Genomic DNA, 22,962 nt, shown 5'->3' with positions numbered 1-22,962 from the left:
TTCAAATACTGCTACCGAATCACAACTTGTGTTTTGTACATGTGTAAAAGTATGTTTTGTACATGTGTAAAAGTATGTTTTGTACATATGTAAAAGTATGTTTTGGGGCCAGAAACGGCCAGACTGCAAAAATGGTTTCTACCTTAGCTTCCAGTGAGTTAAGCTTCAACAACTGTCAGTCAGCCGGGCCTCAGTCTCACTCACGGATCAGTTGATGAATGCTGATAATTGATGTCAGTGCTGGATGTTGTTGACTGATGTCAGCTCTGGTTGTTGGAAAATGTTAACTTATTGTGAGTACTGGTTGTTGGTGTCTAATGTCAGTTCTGGGTTTTGGTAACAGATGTCAGTTTGGGTTGTTGGTGCTGGATGACCCGCCCACCTCCAGCCCCACCCCCGAGGCAAAGTTGCATCTATCGTGAAAAATGACGGACCATTTTTATTCTGCACTATTAAACATTAGGAACAGTTTTGCAGTAGCTTTTTCAAACACCTGCACTTCTTAATTTGTGCCCAGGGGCAGTATTACCATATTTCGGATGCTTGAGTGATTTCATCTTTATAGATAGACTATTTATGTTTTCTTCTGATTCAGGTCTCTGAATAGGCTTTCATTTTACACACAGCAGGAGTCATAACAAAAGATTCCATGAGGAAGAATACAATAGCATCAATATCATCCGTGCAAAAATAGATACTTTCATAGAATTGATTGTGTTTTCACTTTCACAGGCAATATCTTTGAAGTGGTTTTAATAGGCCATACTGGGCGACAATTGGTCGCAATCGATTACGCTTGGTCACAATGGTTTGTGATTTTTCATTTTTTGTCCCTAAAGGCATATTCCAACATTTGACACTCTTCAAAAAATCTCCATGCATTGTTCTCTGGTACATATTATACAATTCCCACACTAGAGTCCATACACAACTTGCCACATTAATATACTGTTCACCAGAGTCAGGACGTTTCAATAACTATCAGCTTAAATCATTTCACTGGTTTCAATTTGTTTTACTAGTATGACAACGTCCCAAGGCTAGAGTCTCTTTGGCTTTTTGAATAGCAGCACATTTAAATTACCCTGTTGGCTTTCATTCATTAGCTTGTTGTAGGAATTTAGAGAAGAGCATTTCAGTTAACTGCTTCCACTTTTTTGCTCCTCACAATTTTCTTTTTTATGTATGTAATCGCATTGATCTTTCCCATGAGCAAAGTCACAGGAGGGAGCAGCTCTCTTACTACTGCAACTTATTTTATGTCAATCTGCTGAACGTTTGGCATGGGAATGTTTATAAAACAGTGTGAGTGTGTTGGGGGTGGGATGTGTGTGGGTGGGGGGTGTGATTAGGGGTGAATGGGGTGTGTGGTGAGAGTGCATTGGGACTGGAGTGCGTTGGGGGAGGCTGGGGCAAATTGGGGGGAGGCGGGGGTGTTGGGGGGAATGCGGGGGCGTTGGGGGGAATGCGGGGGTGTTGGGGGATTTTGTCATTTACAAAAAAGCCCTTACAAGTTCCACCTTAAAAAGGTTTGCAACTAAGCTAGATTTGCGCTCACCCATTAAGTCAGATTACCATTCTAACTTTAGCTTTTCAAAGATATTATTTCTCATGCAAACCGGATATTTTCTCCCTCATACGCCTAGGCAGACTGAGTTATTCATACATTCAAACACTAGCCGCTTGGTTTTGCAGCGCACTGCTAACTTTTTTTGGGCAATTCCATGCTATCTCATCTGTAAGACGGATTTCAGAATTAGAGCTTGCGTAATATTCACTGCACTTGTAGGGGTTCAGTTCAGGTTAATGTCCATATGTTGTACTTTCTTTTAGTTTACATGGAACTATGTGAATGAACATCATTCCTGAGCGGAGGCGTGCCTAGCGTGCGTACGCTCATGGTGAGTCAGGCTAATTTTGTGGTTGAATCCTTTCTGACATTCACTGCACCAGTAGGGTTTTTCCCCTGTGTGAGTTCTCTCATGCTGGGTCAGATGAATTTTCTGACTGAAGCTTTTTTGACATTCTTCACACTGATAGGGCTTTTCTCCTGTGTGGGTTCTCTCATGATGTACGAGATGGATTTTCTGACTGAAGCTTTTTTCACATTCTGTGCACTTATAGGGTTTTTCTCCGGTGTGTGTCTTTTCATGCTGAGTTAGACTACATCTCTTAGTAAAACATTTTTGACATTCATTGCACTGATATGGCTTTTCTCCGGTGTGAATTTTTTCATGCTTAGCAAGAGTACTTTTATCGTTGAAGCTCTTCTGGCATTCAGTGCACTGATAAGGTTTATGTCCCAAGTGTGATCTTTCATGTAACGTGAGGCTGATTTTATGACGGTAGGTTTTACCACATTCAGAACACAGATACCGTTTTTCTCCTGCATGTGCACCTTCATGCTGAATTAAACTTGCTTTTTTGCTGAAAATTTTTGGACATTCAGTGCACTGATATATTTTTTGTCCCAAATGTGTTCTTTCATGTCGTGTCAGATAGTGTTTTTGACTAAATCTTTTCTCACAATCAGAGCACTGATAAGGCTTTTGTTCAGAGTGCGATTTCATATGTCGTGTCAAGTAGGATTGTTGAGTAAAGGTTTTCTCACATTCGGAACATTGATAAGGTATCTCTCCTGTACACCTATTTTTCTGTACTGTCCTGTTCAAATTACAAGCTAGGTTTGTCTCTTGTGAAGTGCATGGGTACACTACTTCTGCAATCTGCACAGTCTTATAAATAATGTACACTGTTTTTTTATTCAAATTGTGCTGTTGTTCTGGCTCTTGCTCTACAGTCACAAAGCCCTCCATCTCCTCGATCATGTGTGTCCTTGCTGCCCCCAACTTAAGGGTTCATTGACGTATAAGAAATTAGAAAGACTCCAGAAACTGCTTTTACAATCAGTCAGCGATTCTGCTCTGTATTGTCGTTACTTCCTGGCCAAATCCAGGTTTTAGACATTGGTTTCTTCTAAAATTCCAGGAATAGCTCTCTCTTTGTAGTCTATTTGCTGCAAATTACAGAGTCCTTAAGCTTTGTTCCTGTCCACACTTGAAGCCACCTGCAGTATAAAAAAAAAAAATTAAAATGAAATATCTTTCAAGGTGTAAAACTAATTTTAATGAAATTATTTAACAGAGAATGGCAGCATTCTGGAAGTAATGCATGTACTTTTCCGATAGGATAGAGTTTGTAGTAGTAGTAGTAGTAGTATAAGGATTTATTTCGATAAAAAACCTATCTTAAAAGCATCGCATTAAAAAATACATTACATGCGTACCTTAGAAAAAAAAGAAAAAAGAATTTGATACACAAATAACATCAAAGCTAAAATCAGTGGTAAAAAGAAGGAAAAAAAACAGGAATAAAGAGGTAAAATCACAATTTACAGATTAGAATCACAAATTATACATTTTCTTTAAATTCACAGATTATACATTTTCTTTAAGCCTTTTAGATCTAATGGCCCAAGCCCATGATAAAAATGTTGACAGACCACATACGTACAGCGACTGAGTGTCAGACATCAGGATACGCAACGCCTCATTGTGATGTCTAGTACCCAATAATCTACATAGTGGTTTAAGCCAGCACTTCCTCGGTGACGCATAAGCCGGACATGCGAACAGAATATGTGCAATAGATTCTGTTCTGGATTTACAGATAGGGCAAAAGGGTGTTGTTTGGAATGGGGCATTCCAGCGGGCAGTTAATTTGTGCACTGGGAGGACTCCGACCCTAAATCTAAAATACAAAGCCCTATCAGCGGGTTTCTGAATAATATCACGGTAGGGTTCTCGGAATGGCACATCCTTAAACCTTAAGAAGTCTACTGTTAGTCTACCAAGCTTTGGATCAGTGCTAATTCTTGTTACGACCCATCTCCAATAAAGATTCTTTAATGTTGCCTCAGGGGTGGTAGACCTATTTACCCAGGCTTCATTGAGGCCCAATTCACCAAGTAGAAATTTTACATCTTTAAGCCATTTAATTATGTGACATCCCGTCATCGACATTACTTCTGCCAGCCCCTCTGCATATTTTGCTAGTTCTGGCACTCGCCACAGCCAGGCCCAAAACAGTAGGACTTTTGCCAGATCTTTAATCGAGTGGCATCCTAAATCAAGTAGCAAAGGTACCGATGGGGTGCTCTGCGGGAGTGCCAATAAATCCTTTAGGAATTTATTTTCTGATCTTAACAGCTGTTCCATATTGCAAGAACCCCACAGTTCCGCCCCATAGAGGGCCGAACTGACTCCCCTCGCCTTATAGATATCGATGACCGGGGCGATGGGTCTGGTTGAAGAGGAGCGCTGTTCCTTAAGGAGCGCCCACACAACCCTTTTGTGGCTTAATAGCATTTTGTATAGATGAGGGTTCCACTGCATGGTGTCAGAAATACGTATACCTAAGTAATTGAATACAGTGACCCTTTCCAAGGATACATGGTTTAGGACTGGGGGTCGCCCGAGTTTTTCCGGGGGGTTCAACACAAAATATTTTGTCTTGTCTGTATTTATTATAAGCCCTCTTTGAGTACAAAAGGACTGAAAATTATCTAAGAGACTCTGGAGGCCCATAGGGGACTTGGATATTAAAAGCGTATCGTCAGCGAGTAAGAGGGTTGGAATTCGCTCACCCGCCAGGGATGGTGCATCAGATGGATTTTCCAGCAAGTGCTCGACCACACCATTCATATATAGTGAAAAGAGAGTGGGAGCAAGAACGCATCCCTGGCGGATATCTCTCTCCACTGGGATTCTATTTGTCTTCTGCCCCTGAGTGCCCCACCTCACTTGGGCAAAATTGCATTCATGGAGCCTCACTAGGATTGACAAAATATTGGAAGGAATCCCCATATCGGACAACACTCCCCATAACCATTCCCGAGGCACCAGGTCAAAGGCAGTCTTTAGATCAATAAACGCAAGGTAAAGACTGCCTTTGCCTATAAAGATAGAGACTGTAGGGTTTTGAGGCACGGATAAATGAGACCAACATAAAATAAAGCAGATTGATATGTTAACAGTAAGTGTGCACTCACTCATATCAGTAACATATCAAATAATGATAAATCTATTTACATTTTGTATAGACCGTAAAAGAATTAAAAACAAATTGTTTTGCCATGTTAAATAATATCAAACTGAATAAACTAAACTTGCATAATCTTGTAAAAAGGCAGACACAGGAAAATGGCTGAATGGAAACCTTGAACGATTTCTCTGCCGGGCACCCTGCCTAATCCTACGGAATCCAGTACTCTCCCAAGGAGTTAGAGGTCAGACTGTGTGCCCCTTGAGGCGGTCCCATGCATAGAGCCCTCCAGTTGGTAGAGGAGGCTGCGACTGACTTTCTACCATGATCGATCGCACGGATGCCACGCTGAGAGCCATACAGTGGCAGCCCGTCAATTGTAAATTGAGCTCGGCTGACCAAGGGGGCCGCAGACTCCACTTCCCCAGCCCCACGAAACCATGATGAGAAGGGCATAGACGCTTGCAGAGGCATAGCTGAGATGTACTGGCAGAGCCAGGCACAGTGGGGCTGAATGGCTGTCTAGAAATAAACTGACCGCTGGGGCACGCAACGCTGGTTGGAGCCTAGAAGCCTGGAGGATGGTTGCCACAATGACAGCGGCTAGATAATGGAGATGAGGTAAGAGCATTCCTTAGGCGGTAACTGCCCCTGCCCTTCCTGCGTTGCGGACTGCTGATGCAGAGAGCGTACACAGTTGCAGAAGGCCTGCCTGAGAAGGCACAGAGGGCCGGGCCTGTGAGGTGCATACAAGTTGACATACAGGTGCCTCCTGTGCAACCCCTCCTCCCTCCCCATTGATGTGATCATATAGTGGGGACTGTGTCCCGGTAACCTTGACCTTCCAACTGATAAGAGGTTGCTGAGAAGGGATCTTCCAGCTACTAACCTTTGAGACGTGAGAGGTAGTGGATGAGAGGGAGGCTTCTAATCACATATCATCACCCTATGCTCACCCCCATAATAATAAATACAGCACTCTAGATAACTGTAAGCCTACTAAACTCCCCTCCTCTCATCACTCCTACCTCAAGGAGCACCCCACTCACCCACTGTGCTGCCCAACACCTGGCAGTCAAATGCCCTATAGCACAAAAGACAGATGGAGAAAAACTGTAGAACACCACTTCCCTCTACTCTTCATACCCCCTCCATGTCACCAACCACAAGACCCCAACCTCCACTTATACTTTCATCCGGGACTATGTGGAACCTATATTACCTACCACTCTTCCTTTTGCAAGGCGACATCACTCCCTTCCTATCCCCAGACCAACTAACCACTCCTTATACCCCTGCACCCCCCTTTGAGGCAGGACCTCCAACTAGTTAAAGAGGGTCTTCTGAACCTACTACACTTCTCTTCAATGATGGAGGTGCGCTGGAACCTCTACATGTCCTTCAAGAATGATCAATCATGCCTCCCCACTACGGCTAAACTCTGCCAAAGTCAAGACTCATCATGGAAAACTAGACAAATTTGACCTGGAAATCTAGGCCTAGTTAACCATCACGCCAGGCCACATAGGATCACTGACCCTATGTCTGATGCAGACATTCACTCCTTTCTACTTCATTTTCAGTACATCAGAACATTGTTGTTGGAGTCTCCAAAATATCTGATAGGGAGACTGAAGAGAATACAGTCGATGGCCGCCAAGTTCGCACTAATGAGACCACGCCAGTCTTCAGCGTCTCAGGCCTTGGCCGAGCTCCACTGGCTCTCAGTTATGCAGAGGGTACAGTTCAAGTCAATATGAACAGCTAAGCTCTCGCAACCACAAATAAAGTTTCACAATTCAATTGATTGATGATATACAACACAAAAAGTAACATAGAAGCAGATCCTTTGGTGTGAATCCTGTCCCAGCAGGATTGAGTTTTAATGGGTCCAGACTTGAGAAATAACAGTCAGCCGACACGTGTTTCGTCGTGTGCCGTTGAGTCAACACGACTCTTCAGGGCTGAAGGTATAAAACACAAAGTATGTACATTTACTGGTACGTCAATTTACAAGTTTGTACTGCATATGGTGACATAAAGTGCATCATACATGCAGTAGTGATATGTGTACCCACTCGCACAAGGAGTGGATGTGATGAGTGAAGACTTTCAAAACACTGCGAGTGTCACACTCTACGGAAGTGAGTTGGTTGCCGAGAGTGATTGTGCCTTTCGGTATAAAGTGACTGGTATTTCAGTAAAAAATAGTGGCAAGTGTTCTCGTGCACACGGTGATCCTGTCCTTCTAGGGTTGCAGTGTGGTGAGAATAGGTTCGTGAAAGCAAGCAAAAGTGCAGTGAACGTTTCTTTTTTGACAAGTTCTTGGTATCAAGTGGGAATAATCATGTGTGGTTACACACTACGTGATATCTTTGAGCCAAAATTCAGAGCGATAAGTTAGAAGCATGCTCTCCATATTGCGAGTAGTATATTACCTTAGAGTCAACCCTTACGATGGGGTTGAGCGAGGTCTGGGCCTTATAGCGGTGTACCCTTTAGGTAAATTGGCGAGATGCTGTCTAACCAAACGAAAAGGCAGAACAAAAAAGGGGGTGGGGAGAAAAAAGAGTAAAACATAATCAGGAAGGCATAAAAGAGCGGAGTGTGATACAGTCCGTCCCTGGAGGGTTAGACTGAAAATAAAAAAATAAAAAGAATAACCAGGATATTGGAAAGGAAGTGTCCTTACCACTAGGAGTAGTAGAATTTTAAGAAATTTAGTTGCAAACGGATGGATTATCCTGTGGTTCCGAAAATAAAGTCACGTGCTAATCGACTAGTGACGTCTGTTTCTTAGTGGTATCAGAGATTTCCTGGTGCAGGGCCTCTAGTAGAGAAATATGATTACAAAACACCAAGGTTAGTAAACCATGGGTGAAGAATTGTACAGTTCACATGACTAGTTCAGGAAACATAATGTGTAAGGATGTAGCGTTAGAAAAGTACCTGAATTAAGTCATGTAAACTACGAAAACCGGGAGGGGATCCATAAAGAAGAAAACCATGGAAGACGGGTGTGCTTCCTGGTTAGTGGTGAGCTGAAACAAGAAAGGTTTGCACCAATTAGAAATTGCCCAGCGCCGCTGTAGCGTGTTGTTCCCGAAGTCAGGAAGCTTTCGTTAGAGGGGGTTTGTTTGGTTCCTAGCGCGTGGGCAGCCACTCACCTATTAATCGGTATCCCTCCTCTGTGTGTTCCCGGTGGCCGTCTGTCATGAACGGACCCTGGGCCGGAGGAGGAAATGACGTTATATGGGCAGAAAATTAAAAACCGACGATGTCCGGAAGTTCGAGGAGAAACGGTATGCGAGCGGCCGCCATCTTGGAATGGTAAAATAGTGCACGGCGAGTGTATCAAGGTCTCCTTTCTGGGAATCGTAAAGCGTTAGGTTTAAGTAGGATTACAACATTCCGGTATTGGCATGGAGGGTCCTATTATGGAAACGATAAGTTTTTGAAACGCATATGTTTCACGGGGACACAGGGTGTAGCCCTATTTCTGGGTAGAATCTAGAGATCTCGTCCTACCTGTGAAGTGAAAACGTAAACTTGTCCCATCCCACATTAGGGGTGCAAGCATGCCAATGTGACAAAGTGATAAATTCAACTACACACCCCAATTGCAATTGGGTGCAGAGAAGTAAAACTGTTAAAAATTCGTATATCTTGTCCCTTCATGTACGGTATAACATATGCCTCACTATTCATGGTGACACATCAGACAAGTACAAATTGTGTAAAGATAATCTTAGAAGGGTGACATCACAGAAATAATCATTAGGATTATACAACACACATAAACTGCACATTCCAGTCTGTAATCGGAAGTATTGTTGATAAATCCTACAATGGTGGCCCTCTCACTTACCCACGTTAAAGTGTGGGCTGTTATCACAAAGGTAAATACGGTTACGAATTATCAGTGTAACAGCATATATTCCAAGCTCTGTCTGCCACAAAAGTCTATTCTAAATTAGTCCCAGGTGACATGGACTCATTAGAATTGAGACACTTCAGGTAGTGTGTGTCTATTCGGGGTAGAAGGCATTGGTTTTCATAGGTTAGGAGCCCCCTTAGGCTACTGTTTAGTCGCCTAGAAAGTACTGCATCTCAGGGTCGTAGTTAAGCCCATGTTCCACGCTCTGAAGGCGCAGTATCCATGTGGCCTCTCTGCGTGGTGGTCATGAATCTGATTGACTACAACAATGAGATCCAGGGCCAACTGAACGACAACTCTTGCTATGAGTTGTTGAACCACAACCCCATTGGTCCACTGACACTCTTGGTGAACGGACTTTTACTTACTTGGAAACAGTCTGGTCTTCTAGACGATAAGGAATATTTGTATCTCAAAATCTTTAGACCTACATATCCATGGTTTTATACGCTACCTAAGATCCACAAAAAACTTCCTTTCCCTCCAGGGAGACCTATTGTCTCAGGAATCGGAGGCCCCACTGAGAGACTCGCGGAGTATGTGGATCTTTTTCTGGGGCCATTGGTAAGAAATCTCCCATCGTACATACAGGACTCAAAACACATCCTGAGCATCATGGCAGACATGGAGTGGCAACAAGGCACCATGCTGGTAACACTAGACGTGGTGTCTCTTTATACGAGCATCAATCCTGCACTTGGTTTGGAAGCCATTAGCAAAATCCTATCTAACCGACCAGCTTCCCTTTGGGCACACACTAACATGCTACTACACATGACCAAGATCATTCTGGAAAACAACTTTTTCATCTTTGACCGCAAATGGTACCGACAGAAGAAGGGAGTTGCAATGGGCTCAAAATTTTCACCCTCCTTTGCCAATCTCTTTATGGGGGCATTGGAGTCTGATTTGATCTGGGGAACCAAGGGCATGCAATATATCGATTCCATTGTATTCTGGGGTCGGTACATTGACGATTGTTTCTTACTATGGTCAGGTTCTGAGGAACTTCTCCATTCCTTTTTTGAATACCTAAACAGTAACACATGGGAGATGAGCTTCACCATGAAACACAGTCTCACGAGCATGGAGTTCTTAGATTTGGACTTCTACATTAAGGACAATAAGATACACTCCAAGCTTTACCGTAAACCGACCGCTTGCAACGCTGTACTCCATGCGTCTAGTTTTCACCCTGAACATCAGTTACGCTCCATCCCCTATGGAGAATTTTTAAGGGCCAGACGTAACTGCAGTGAAACTAACGAGTTTGAACAATGCATCACAGGCATGAAGGACAGATTTCTTAAACGGGGGTACCCAAAGGCATCCCTCAAAATTGCTGAACGAAAGACCAGAACCATCTCTAGACCAGACTGTCTAAAAACACGTACAGAGACAAATTCCTCTGGACAACAAATAAGACTAATAACTGAGTACAATGCTCTTAACTACACGACTAAAAAGAGTTTTAATAGACACTGGAAACTACTGAAAGATGATCCAGTGCTCAAGACATTTCTTCCTGACAGACCAGCCATCACATACAAGAGGGGCTTCACCCTTAAAAATAAACTGAGCCCTACGGTGCCTCCTAACACTGGGATGCGAGATTGGCTTTCTACTAAGGGTCTGGGCTTCTACAAATGTGGTTCATGTTCCATGTGCATTTGGGGGAAACATGGAACCACCACTTTCAAGGGTCCGGATGGATCCTTGTACAAAATCAAACACAACATTACTTGTCTGACGAAATTTGTGGTCTACTTGATTGAATGTAAGTGTGGCAAAGTATATGTCGGCAGCACCATCAGGGCACTCAAGGATAGAGTTGGGGAACACATGAGAGCAATACAGAAAAGGGACCCACGGTACCCAGTAGCCCTACATGTAGCAGAGTGCCAACCCCCGGAGGAAGATTTTAAAGTACGTGTTTTTGGCATTGATGTGATTCCCCTCAATATCCGAGGGGGTAATAGGGAACTGACACTCAGACGCAGAGAGGCCACATGGATACTGCGCCTTCAGAGCGTGGAACATGGGCTTAACTACGACCCTGAGATGCAGTACTTTCTAGGCGACTAAACAGTAGCCTAAGGGGGCTCCTAACCTATGAAAACCAATGCCTTCTACCCCGAATAGACACACACTACCTGAAGTGTCTCAATTCTAATGAGTCCATGTCACCTGGGACTAATTTAGAATAGACTTTTGTGGCAGACAGAGCTTGGAATATATGCTGTTACACTGATAATTCGTAACCGTATTTACCTTTGTGATAACAGCCCACACTTTAACGTGGGTAAGTGAGAGGGCCACCATTGTAGGATTTATCAACAATACTTCCGATTACAGACTGGAATGTGCAGTTTATGTGTGTTGTATAATCCTAATGATTATTTCTGTGATGTCACCCTTCTAAGATTATCTTTACACAATTTGTACTTGTCTGATGTGTCACCATGAATAGTGAGGCATATGTTATACCGTACATGAAGGGACAAGATATACGAATTTTTAACAGTTTTACTTCTCTGCACCCAATTGCAATTGGGGTGTGTAGTTGAATTTATCACTTTGTCACATTGGCATGCTTGCACCCCTAATGTGGGATGGGACAAGTTTACGTTTTCACTTCACAGGTAGGACGAGATCTCTAGATTCTACCCAGAAATAGGGCTACACCCTGTGTCCCCGTGAAACATATGCGTTTCAAAAACTTATCGTTTCCATAATAGGACCCTCCATGCCAATACCGGAATGTTGTAATCCTACTTAAACCTAACGCTTTACGATTCCCAGAAAGGAGACCTTGATACACTCGCCGTGCACTATTTTACCATTCCAAGATGGCGGCCGCTCGCATACCGTTTCTCCTCGAACTTCCGGACATCGTCGGTTTTTAATTTTCTGCCCATATAACGTCATTTCCTCCTCCGGCCCAGGGTCCGTTCATGACAGACGGCCACCGGGAACACACAGAGGAGGGATACCGATTAATAGGTGAGTGGCTGCCCACGCGCTAGGAACCAAACAAACCCCCTCTAACGAAAGCTTCCTGACTTCGGGAACAACACGCTACAGCGGCGCTGGGCAATTTCTAATTGGTGCAAACCTTTCTTGTTTCAGCTCACCACTAACCAGGAAGCACACCCGTCTTCCATGGTTTTCTTCTTTATGGATCCCCTCCCGGTTTTCGTAGTTTACATGACTTAATTCAGGTACTTTTCTAACGCTACATCCTTACACATTATGTTTCCTGAACTAGTCATGTGAACTGTACAATTCTTCACCCATGGTTTACTAACCTTGGTGTTTTGTAATCATATTTCTCTACTAGAGGCCCTGCACCAGGAAATCTCTGATACCACTAAGAAACAGACGTCACTAGTCGATTAGCACGTGACTTTATTTTCGGAACCACAGGATAATCCATCCGTTTGCAACTAAATTTCTTAAAATTCTACTACTCCTAGTGGTAAGGACACTTCCTTTCCAATATCCTGGTTATTCTTTTTATTTTTTTATTTTCAGTCTAACCCTCCAGGGACGGACTGTATCACACTCCGCTCTTTTATGCCTTCCTGATTATGTTTTACTCTTTTTTCTCCCCACCCCCTTTTTTGTTCTGCCTTTTCGTTTGGTTAGACAGCATCTCGCCAATTTACCTAAAGGGTACACCGCTATAAGGCCCAGACCTCGCTCAACCCCATCGTAAGGGTTGACTCTAAGGTAATATACTACTCGCAATATGGAGAGCATGCTTCTAACTTATCGCTCTGAATTTTGGCTCAAAGATATCACGTAGTGTGTAACCACACATGATTATTCCCACTTGATACCAAGAACTTGTCAAAAAAGAAACGTTCACTGCACTTTTGCTTGCTTTCACGAACCTATTCTCACCACACTGCAACCCTAGAAGGACAGGATCACCGTGTGCACGAGAACACTTGCCACTATTTTTTACTGAAATACCAGTCACTTTATACCGAAAGGCACAATCACTCTCGGCAACCAACTCACTTCCGTAGAGTGTGACACTCGCAGTGTTTTGAAAGTATTCACTCATCACATCCACTCCTTGTGCGAGTGGGTACACATATCACTACTGCATGTATGATGCACTTTATGTCACCATATGCAGTACAAACTTGTAAATTGACGTACCAGTAAATGTACATACTTTGTGTTTTATACCTTCAGCCCTGAAGAGTCGTGTTGACTCAACGGCACACGACGAAACACGTGTCGGCTGACTGTTATTTCTCAAGTCTGGACCCATTAAAACTCAATCCTGCTGGGACAGGATTCACACCAAAGGATCTGCTTCTATGTTACTTTTTGTGTTGTATATCATCAATCAATTGAATTGTGAAACTTTATTTGTGGTTGCGAGAGCTTAGCTGTTCATATGTGTATGGTCTCTTGACTCCTTAGACGGTTAGGGGTAATTTTCCGTCTGCTCTTAACGCACCACCCACTCACCATCTATGTTCTTCCACACTTGAACGTTTAACCTGAGGTAGTGCGCCCAGATTATCTGAACCCTAAAATTCCCTTCAGTAGTATATCACAGTTCAAGTCAATGTGCATAGTCTTTAAGGCTCTGTATGGCATTGGGCCCAAGCCATTACAGAGCAGATTGGAATGGTATGTCCCCCACATAACCTTTGCTCCTCCTCAGCTAAACTAGTGAGAGTATCCAGGTTTAGAAGAGTTCGATCAGGAGGAAGAGAATTTAGTATTGCAGCAGCTTCGGCCTGGAACAAACTCCCAGCCGAACTTAGACAGATAGGTAATCTACTGCAGTTCAGAAAGAAGTTAAAGACCTGACTCTTTCCTAGGGCGTAAGTATGTGGACGTGACTTTCTTATCCTTTTTAACCCTGTACTCGCTATTACACTCAAGGTTAATTGATCTCGTGTGTTCAAGCGCCAGGATTCCCGTAGGGTCACAGTGCGCTCTATAAATGCGGAATACAATACTTTAAACCTTGATAATTTACTATCAGTCTCCACATCTCCTCAAGAAGCTGTGGTTATCAAATCCCACCTCAAGTCAATGCTTTTGAATTGCAGGTCAGCGGTTAGGAATGCTGCGAATAAAGCCGACCTCATACTCTCGCAAGATCTGGACCTCCTGATCAGACCACAAACTTGGCTTAATGATTCCTCCTCACCAGTTTTGGACATTCTAGTTCCCCCTGAATATAACCTAATCAGATTGGACAGACATCACAAAGTTGGGGGTGGCATAGCTTGCATCTCTCGCTCAACTTTCACGGTTTGCTTGTCTCTATTTGCGTTTTCTCTCCCTTCTTCTTTTGCCTTCCTCTCTCAGGTCCCGAGTCCGCAGCTGCTGGCTTCTGCTCTCCCTCTTGGCGCGCGTGGATGCATGAAAATGCAGAGATGACTGCAACTGCTGACAAGACATGCACGCTAAAAGCTGTAGCCTGGAATGTGAGGGGCCTGAACTGCGGTAGAAAGATGCGGTTAGTGGCAGCGCTTCTTAATTGATATAGAGCAGACATCTGTTTTTCACAAGAGCTGCATCTGATGGGAGCCTCATGTTCACGCCTGCAAGCGGGATGGATGGGTGAAAAGTTCGTAGTGGGATACTTCAACTACGCCATAGGCACAGCCATTGTTCTCAGAAAGGGCCTCCCTTGGCATACGTGCACTGCAACATGCGATCCCCAGGGTCGGTATGTGATAGTGGAGAGGGTTCTTGTAGATTGCCCAGTGAGACTCATATCAATATACGGCCCCAACACCGACGCCCCCCAGTTTTTTAGGGAGGTGCGACGGATGGCGGACTCCCTAAGCCCCGGGGCAGTGCTATGGGGAGGTGATTTTAATGTGGTTCTCAACTCCAATTAGGACAGGTCAAATGGTTCTCGTCCGCCTCACGCCCGAGCTGTGGGGCAACTGCAGGCCCTTATGGAAGACCAGGATCTGATATATGTCTGGTGCTGCCAACACCAATCCAGCCGAGACGGGAGTTGCATTTCTTCTGCGGGCCCCTCAAGGTCTAGAATTGACTGACTCATATCCCGTGACGAGGACACTTGGGTTAGACACTGTGCAAATCTTGCCTGAACCCTATCGGATAACGCTCCAGTACCATTAGAATTTATTTTAACAGACGCGCCGAATAGAGCCTTCAGCTGGAGACTTCCAGCTGGTGCCCTCTGGGACCAGGTGTTGCGAGAGGAGATTGGATCGGCCATAATGGAATACTTTGATACCAAATTAGGCTCTGTGGACTACCCGTCCACACTATGGGAGGCGTCTAAGGATGTCATCAGGGCCAAGTGTATTGCTAAACAAATTGGTGTTTTACACTCATTGAGGAATGATCTGAGGTGGCTAGAGAAAGATTCACTCATTTGAATCAAAATATTTCACGTCCAATCAGCTCACTACCCTTGGGGAGATCAAGGCGAAGACAGCGGAATTTGAGGATGCTGCACACAGAGAAACGCATTTCCTGGGTCAGGAGGCGAGCGCTCACCAATACGGGTGGGTGACCAGGTCGGCAAAACCCTTGAGCGTCTTCTTAAAAAACCTTGGGCAAGTGGCTATATCTGTGAGTTGCGCAATGACGAGGATTTGTTGGTGATCGAGCAGGATGCTGTCCAGGCCAAAATGACTCAATATTACTCTTCACTGTATGCTGCTCGACAATTGGAGGCACTTCCTGACAGGCTCCCTTTCTTCGACTCCATTGAACTCGTGTGGCTCAGTGATGCATACCGAAAGTACCTGGACGAACCATATGAGGAGGAGGAGGAGGAGGTGATTAGGGTAATTTGGACCATGCTTGGGGATAATGCACTGGGGTTGGACAGCCTGATACACACCTTTTACAAGGAGTTCGCGCCGCTTCTCGCACCTCACCTCCTCAATATGTTTGAGGACTCACTTGAGGGGCGTTCTTCCTTCCTCCCTCCCTCCATGAAGCACTTATCGTGACCTTCCTTAAGCCGGATAAGGCTCTGTTACTCTGTGATTCTTATAGGCTGCTATCAATGACCAACCTAGATAATAAAATCTTTGCTAAATTGTTGGCTATGCGGCTGCTTCCTGTGCTTCCTACGATACTCCGGCACAACCAATGTGGCTTTGTTCCTGATAGGAGAACTGCCCACAAATTCCGTACCCTCTTTGCGGTGATGCAGGAGGTGGACCACTCCTTACCAGCTGCTGCTGTTTTTCTGGACGTGACCAAAGCATTTGATACACTGGAGTGGCCGTATTTGTTCTCGCTACTTGCCCACATTGGTATGAGTCTATATACCTCCCCAACAGCCAAGCTGCGGGTCAACAGGGTCATCTCCCCTCAAGTTGCCGTGGCACGAGGCAGGGGTGTTCGCTTTCGCCCCTCCTCTTTGCCATAGCCATGGAGGCACTGGCGGCCAGATAGCGGAATCATGCCCGAAGGGGGCTCGATTTCACGTCCAAGGTAATCCTTTAGTCTATGTACGCGGATGATGTGAATCTGTAAATCAATAATCTGGCAACCAATCTTGACCTCCTTAGACGTGAAATCACTAGGTTGGGCGGCCTTTCAGGTGTTAATGTTAACTGGAGGACATCTGCGATTTTTCCTCTCACTGCCGCTATGGTCATGTTTCAGTCAGAAGAATTCCTGCATAATGGGCAGGCTCCCCTGTGAAGTACCTTGGTATTTGGATTAGTAGGTATCACGAGGAGCTGTGGAGGTATAACTACAGCAGGCTCAGGGCTCGACAAATCCAGTCGCACGCTCGTATTTGCGGGGTAGAATTATTGAGGACAAGCTGTTTTTAGGTCATACTCGCCCTTTCTGGCGAGTAGGAAGACAAACTAACTTTTGTCCTCTGTCTCTGAAAACGGAGCAAATGTGACAAGATTTAAAGGCATTTTTATTGCTGACAAAGGGAATGAGCAATACAGATGCCTTTAAATCTTCTTATCTTGTCACATTTGCTCCACTTTCAGAGACAGAGGTCAAGTAGGTTGCAATTAGGTTGAGGACATTTTTCAAGGTACTAGACCTACAGGACTAAAGAGCCGTTTACCCCACTGAAGAGCGTTTCCCTCTCTCTGGCCGGCCGGATGGCCATTGCAAAAATGGTGACACTACCTAAATTTCTATATGTTTTTGTGAATCTCACGCTCCCCCTTACCTCAGAGTTCAAGAGGAGACTTCCCTCAGATCTGCTATCTCTTGCATGGGCAGGAGGGCAACCTCCGATGGCCTGGGAGTCTTACGCTCCTGTACAAGCAGGGAGGTCTGGAAGCACCAAATATGGAACTGTATCACAGCTGCACACAGGCCCAATTCGGGTTCCATTGGGTGTACCAGACCCTCTTTATGACACACACTGCAGCCAAAAGTGACCACGCGGACCCAGTTCCGCTACATATGGCTCTGTTTTGCCCGCAAAATCACCTGGGGTCTGGGATTGGCGCTGTTGGCTGCATGGTCTGGGCCTGGCAGCAACTCAGCCGCAGGGCACACCTAGACACCTTATTTGCACCGTTGGTGCCGCTCACTAGACACCCAGCATTGCCTTTCACAAACGAGGCAGGCGCCTGTCAGCGACAGCGCAAGCTTCTGTTGCTTACGTTGGGACATGCTTTCCAGGATGGTGTCTTTATTGCTTTGGACACCGCACTGGGGGATGAACATACTGGCCTACTTGATAGACTGACTGACTTCCAATTGCGGGCAGCGCTTCGAGTGCTATATACCTCGTTCCCGGTTGCGCCCCTAACTTGCCACGTTCTGGATGCTTTTTTAACTAACCCCTCGCCCCGCAAACTTAGATTCTAACTGCATGCCGGAATAAATGTGTGATATATCAGCGTACCCCTCCCCCCCCCGCCCAACGCGAATGGGAGGAAAGCCTGGGAACCCCATTTGAGGAGAAAGTATGGGCGTACTGCTGCACAGTCAAGACATGTGTCACCCAATTATAGATTGAGGTTTATCCATTTCAAATTCCTTCATAGGCTCTATAGGACCCATGTATGGATGTGTAGAACGGGGTGGAGCAGGGATACGAGATGCTTGCGCTGTGCCTGCGGCCTCCTTCATGCACCTCGCTTGGGAATGAGAGGATGTGGCGAATTATTGGAATTGCGTCTTTGATGTGTTGGATGAAATGTTGGGAGTGCAGGAGGGAGCGCTCTCCGCTTACTGATTTGCTAGGGTAAAAAAAAAACTTCACTGGAACCACGCTAATGATCCCTTACTGTGCACCTTTCAAGCTTTCCTCAAACCACACACAGTCCTGCAATGAACCTACCCACATCAAGGGATCCATGCTCAACTCAATCATTGCCAAAGACACAGTTATTTAAATGGATGCCATAACTCCCTTTGACTGGTCGGATCATTACTTAGTCTCATTTCTCATCCTGGAAAGGGTGTTGACCAGATAAGGTCAACCTCGCAAGGCCAAACAATGGTCAGGTGACTTAAGAAAGATCAATTATAATTGAGCTAACTAACATTAGTAATAACTTACTTCGCCCGTCCTCTTAACTGACAAATCTAGATGTCCTTACAGAACATTACATTCACTTCATGAATGATATACTTTATTCAGTTGCTCCAAAGCAACTCAAAAGAATGCAGAGAAAACCCTCCAAACCCTGTTTCAGCTGCTCCCTTAATGAGGAAAGACATAAACGGAGGCTGGCGGAAAGGTCATGGAGCAACTCTCCCTCTATAAAAAACCTTAAGCAGCTGAGGACGATAAGAAGCACCTATACAAACATATCCATAGTGCCAAAACTGCTCACTTCAGGTCTCTGCTCGACTATGCCAAAAACAGGCCAAAAACAGGCCGAAAAAACTGTTTGCATTTTATAAACAAGCCAACCACTCAACTAATCAACACTCTACACTCAATGACTTAACACCTAGCAGTGAAGATTTTTTTGCACACTTCATCGAAAAGATAAGAATGATCGAACAAGATTTAAAGCGCAACTCACCAAACACACTGCGCCTGACCCAGTCCATTGCCCCGCCATTCCCATTATTGAGTTCTTCTCCCTGTGGCTCCATGGTTCACTCACCCAAAAAATCAGGTATTATGGAACTCCTTTATTCTACCAGTAAGTAACTCAAAACTATAAACTCATTAAAACCTTTCAAGGATCCTCTGCCCGCCAAGCTTTTCAAAGATCTTATACCTTCCATAATCCCACTCTGGTCCAAGATTGTCCATGAATCTCTCCTTCAAGGCAGGGTTCCCGATTGCCTCAAGACTAGCCAAGTCACCTCCGTACCTAAAAAGCCAAATGCAGACTTAAATGATCCCAACAACTTTAGGCCCTTTTCCAATATCATGACCCTAGCCAAACTACTTGATTACACACAACTGCGTAATCACATCTATCAGTTTCAACTCCTTGATCAATTGCAATCAGGTTTCCAAGCGGGTCACAGTACCGAATCTGCCCTGACACACATTACTGATGACACTCAGATTTCTTGACCGAAATGAAAGCTGCCTACATTTTTCTCCTGGATCTCTCCTCCGCGTTCGACACCGTCAAACACGATAACTTGATTGATCTTCTCGAAAAAAGGATGGGCTTATCAGACATAGTTTTAAATTGGTTTGCCTCATTAATTACACAATAGATCACAGAGAATCAAAGTTAATCATTCCCTTTCTAACAACACCCCGATCTCAACAGGGGTCCCTCAAGGATCTGCATTATCACCCACGCTCTTCAACCTGTACATGGAAATTCTGAACCGCTCGAACATATATTATCAAATGTACGCAGATGACACTCAAATATACCTAAAAGTCTCTTCACCTGACAATATCAAAGCTCTTAACTCTGTCCTTGTGAAAACTCAACATTGGCTAACTCACAATCACCTTATGCTGAATACCCTCAAGACAGAATTCCTAATTATTGCCCCCCACAAGCATACTACTCCCCATTCAAGACTAGCTCAAACACTCAACGGCCCTCAATTGCATTCCACATGTTGTGGATTCCACCAGATCTTTAGGCACAACGCTGGACAAACACCGGAGCATGAAAGACCACATCAGGGCAACAACGAGGAGCCAATCATCAACTCAATACTTACTCAAGTGGCTCCCTCTCGAAGCAAGGATTCATCTCAAGATACCCTGCCTGACACACGGTTTGAACCGAGCCCTAAGAAGGTCGAATAATCTACTACTCAGACCTCAAAAATTCAACAAAAAGAACTTACAACCGACCCTTCTCTGGTCTTGCTCCAAGAATATGGAACGGTCTTCCTCCCGAAATCAGAACTAATCCCTTGATCGCCACATTCAAGAAAGAAGGCAAAGGGTTGTTCCTGAATAGCTACTTGCAATAATAGTCCTGAAATCACCCAAACAACCTGTACTTCCTGTTTACTGCACTGTTTTGTATTGTCCTACAATGCACTTTATACTGCTGTGTACCTCCCATGACCTGGGCAATTCTTCATTCTTCTCCTGGTTAAATTGCTTGCTTTCATGTACAGCGGTCGGATACCCTGATGGGTCATGTTCGCGCTATATAAAACCTTTCAAATAAAATAAACATATATATACACACACACACACACATACATACATATATATATATACACACACATACATATAAATGAAAAATCATAAATGATGTATATAATTTGTTAAGCAGACCTAAAGAATATCTATATGTTTTTTAAACCATAAGTAGTATATATGTACTGGAAAACAGTGACTATAGAGGTTGGCAGCCTCTACTTTATATTCGTTGATCTGAAGTCTGCCTTCGATATGGTTCCTCGGGAGAAGCTGTAGAAGGTGCTGAGTGATCTTGGGATTCCTCCCTATCTTCTCAAGGTAATAGAGAGGCTCCACCTGGGAACCTTTGCGCAAGTACGCAGTGGACAATATAGGGAACTTACTTCTCGCTTCCCTGTCCAAAAAGGGGTACAACAGGGATGCGTTCTGGCCCCAACCTTATTTTGTCTTTTTATTAATGACCTGCTCAATTATCACACAAACATCAAGGACATCGATGCTCCCAAGCTAGCATCAGGGAGGGTGCCTGCGCTGATGTTTGCCGATTACACCCTGTTACTTTCAAAAACATCAATGGGCATCCAGCGCAAGCTCGATGGCTTTCCTGATTTTTGTAAGCTGCGAGGGATGGAGATCAATCTAAATAAAACCAAATATATGGTCTTCAACCCTCCTAGTACATCCAGGCCAAACCCTTCGCTAAGTGGTACTCTTTTAGAAAGAGTAAAGATATTTCACTATTTGGGAGTCACCCTGTCAGAGTACTTTGAATGGGGGCCCGAGTTGGCCAAAGCAAGTTAAGCAAGTTAAGCCAGACAGTGGGTGTTAGAAATGGGATTTCTGGTTGGCTGGGGCTTGCGCCAAAGCCAGGCAGAAACCACCATTCCCACGTCAGGGCAAGGAAGTCACCCAGCAAGACAACCCCTGCTCACCCTCTTGGTAGCTTGGCACGAGCAGTCAGGCCTATCTCAGAGGCGATGTGTAAAGCATTTGCGCACGCACCCACCAGCACCAACATCCAAGGCCCCCCACAAAAGGAACTCCATGCAAGGTATATGTAAAAATAGCCTTTGTATTACAAAACACATTAGATAGAAACACACACTTTACAATGTGCCAACAGGCACGGGCAGAATTTACAGGGGATTATGTACCGGACAGGGCCACATGGACCACTGTCAGGAATATGCACTTTTAGGTTTAGAATAATAATCACTGTAGATCAAAAATGAAACATAGAGCACACAACCAGTAACTACTGGTAACAGGTAAGGACCACCTACGCAACCCTAACCACCTTAGGAGAATATTACGCAGGGAACCAGGACCTCACTAGCAACACCTGTACTAGGAAGAACAACCACCTAAGTATCCCAATACATTTAGGGGTATAAGCATGAACATATTACACATGATGCTTCACAACATTCAGAGGTGTAGGGAAGGAAAACACATGATGCATAAACATACATTCAGCGGTGTAAGAACAAGGCACATGACGCATCAAAACACATTCAGAGGTGCAGCACAGGAGAACACATGATGCATAAACAACACATTCAGAGGTGTAAGAACAAGGCACATGACGCATCAAAACACATTCAGAGGTGCAGCACAAACTAATACACAGCAATTACGTAAGCCACAACCTGTGGCAGTCCCAAATGTCATGTGGGGCCTAAACGGAGCAGCTGCCCAGTAAGTGCTGGGCAGCTGGAGATGATGGGGTGGCCAACACGGTGGAGCCTCGCAGGCTCTGGCCAAACACTTGTGTCCCCGTGAGCCTCCTGGGCTCTGAGCAAAAGGTAGGGCAGGGTGGGAGCCTCGCAGGCTCTCACAACCAAAACAACTGTGCCCCTGAGCCTCTCGTGGGCTCTAAAACAGAAATGCCACCATTAGGAGCCTCGGGGCTCGCGAATAACTGGGGGGGGCAAGTGGGAGCGGCCCGCTGCTTTCCGGGGCCACTCTACCACACCTGATCAATGCCCCCTTCTACGTTGGAGTCCCTCTCGGGGGACTCGAGAACAAATGGGGCACTTGGGAGCCTCTCAGGGCTCGTCGACACATATGCCCCCACGAGCCTCTCAGGCTCGTAAATCAAATAGGCTGCCTGAGCCTCTCTGGGCTCAGTAACTACGTGATGCCGCCTGAGCCTCTCTGGGCTCTTCAGGAGTGATGCCCCCCGGACGTGGGAGTCCCTCCCTGGGGGACTCTGACTTAAGTAAGGCCCCACGGGCCTTCCGGCACAACGGCCCTTGCTCTGGAGGGGAGGGGTGGGCACCGGCAATGTGCCCCGACGCCCCCCTCTCCTTCTCGGGTGCACTCACCGGTCTCGCGGCGGCTGGCTGGAGAGCTCCCGCTCCTCGGGACTCTCCTCGGTCCCTGTCTCTTTCCGCTGACGGCTGGCTGCGGGGATGGAGGCTGTCTCGCTGTG

The 22,962-nt window shown here is 45.1% G+C and overlaps 1 protein-coding gene across 1 annotated transcript in view; it reads right to left on the bottom strand.

Moving 5' to 3' along the window:
• Positions 1–808: 808 nt before the first annotated feature.
• LOC144806124 (uncharacterized) overlaps positions 809–22,962 on the bottom strand; it is a 46,425-nt gene continuing 24,271 nt past the window's right edge. Inside the window, exon 2 of the mRNA XM_078672555.1 lies at positions 809–3,067. Within this exon, the coding sequence (XP_078528681.1) occupies positions 1,860–2,828 (969 nt within the window). The 5' untranslated portion in view covers positions 2,829–3,067 and the 3' untranslated portion in view covers positions 809–1,859. The remainder of the gene's footprint in view (positions 3,068–22,962) is intronic.

The sequence above is a fragment of the Lissotriton helveticus genome (assembly GCF_964261635.1).
Source record: "Lissotriton helveticus chromosome 1_1 unlocalized genomic scaffold, aLisHel1.1 SUPER_1_unloc_47, whole genome shotgun sequence".
Classification (NCBI taxonomy): Eukaryota; Metazoa; Chordata; class Amphibia; order Caudata; family Salamandridae; genus Lissotriton; species Lissotriton helveticus.
The sequence above is the reverse complement of the archived record's forward strand: the minus strand, read 5'-3'. Positions and strand labels throughout refer to the sequence as shown.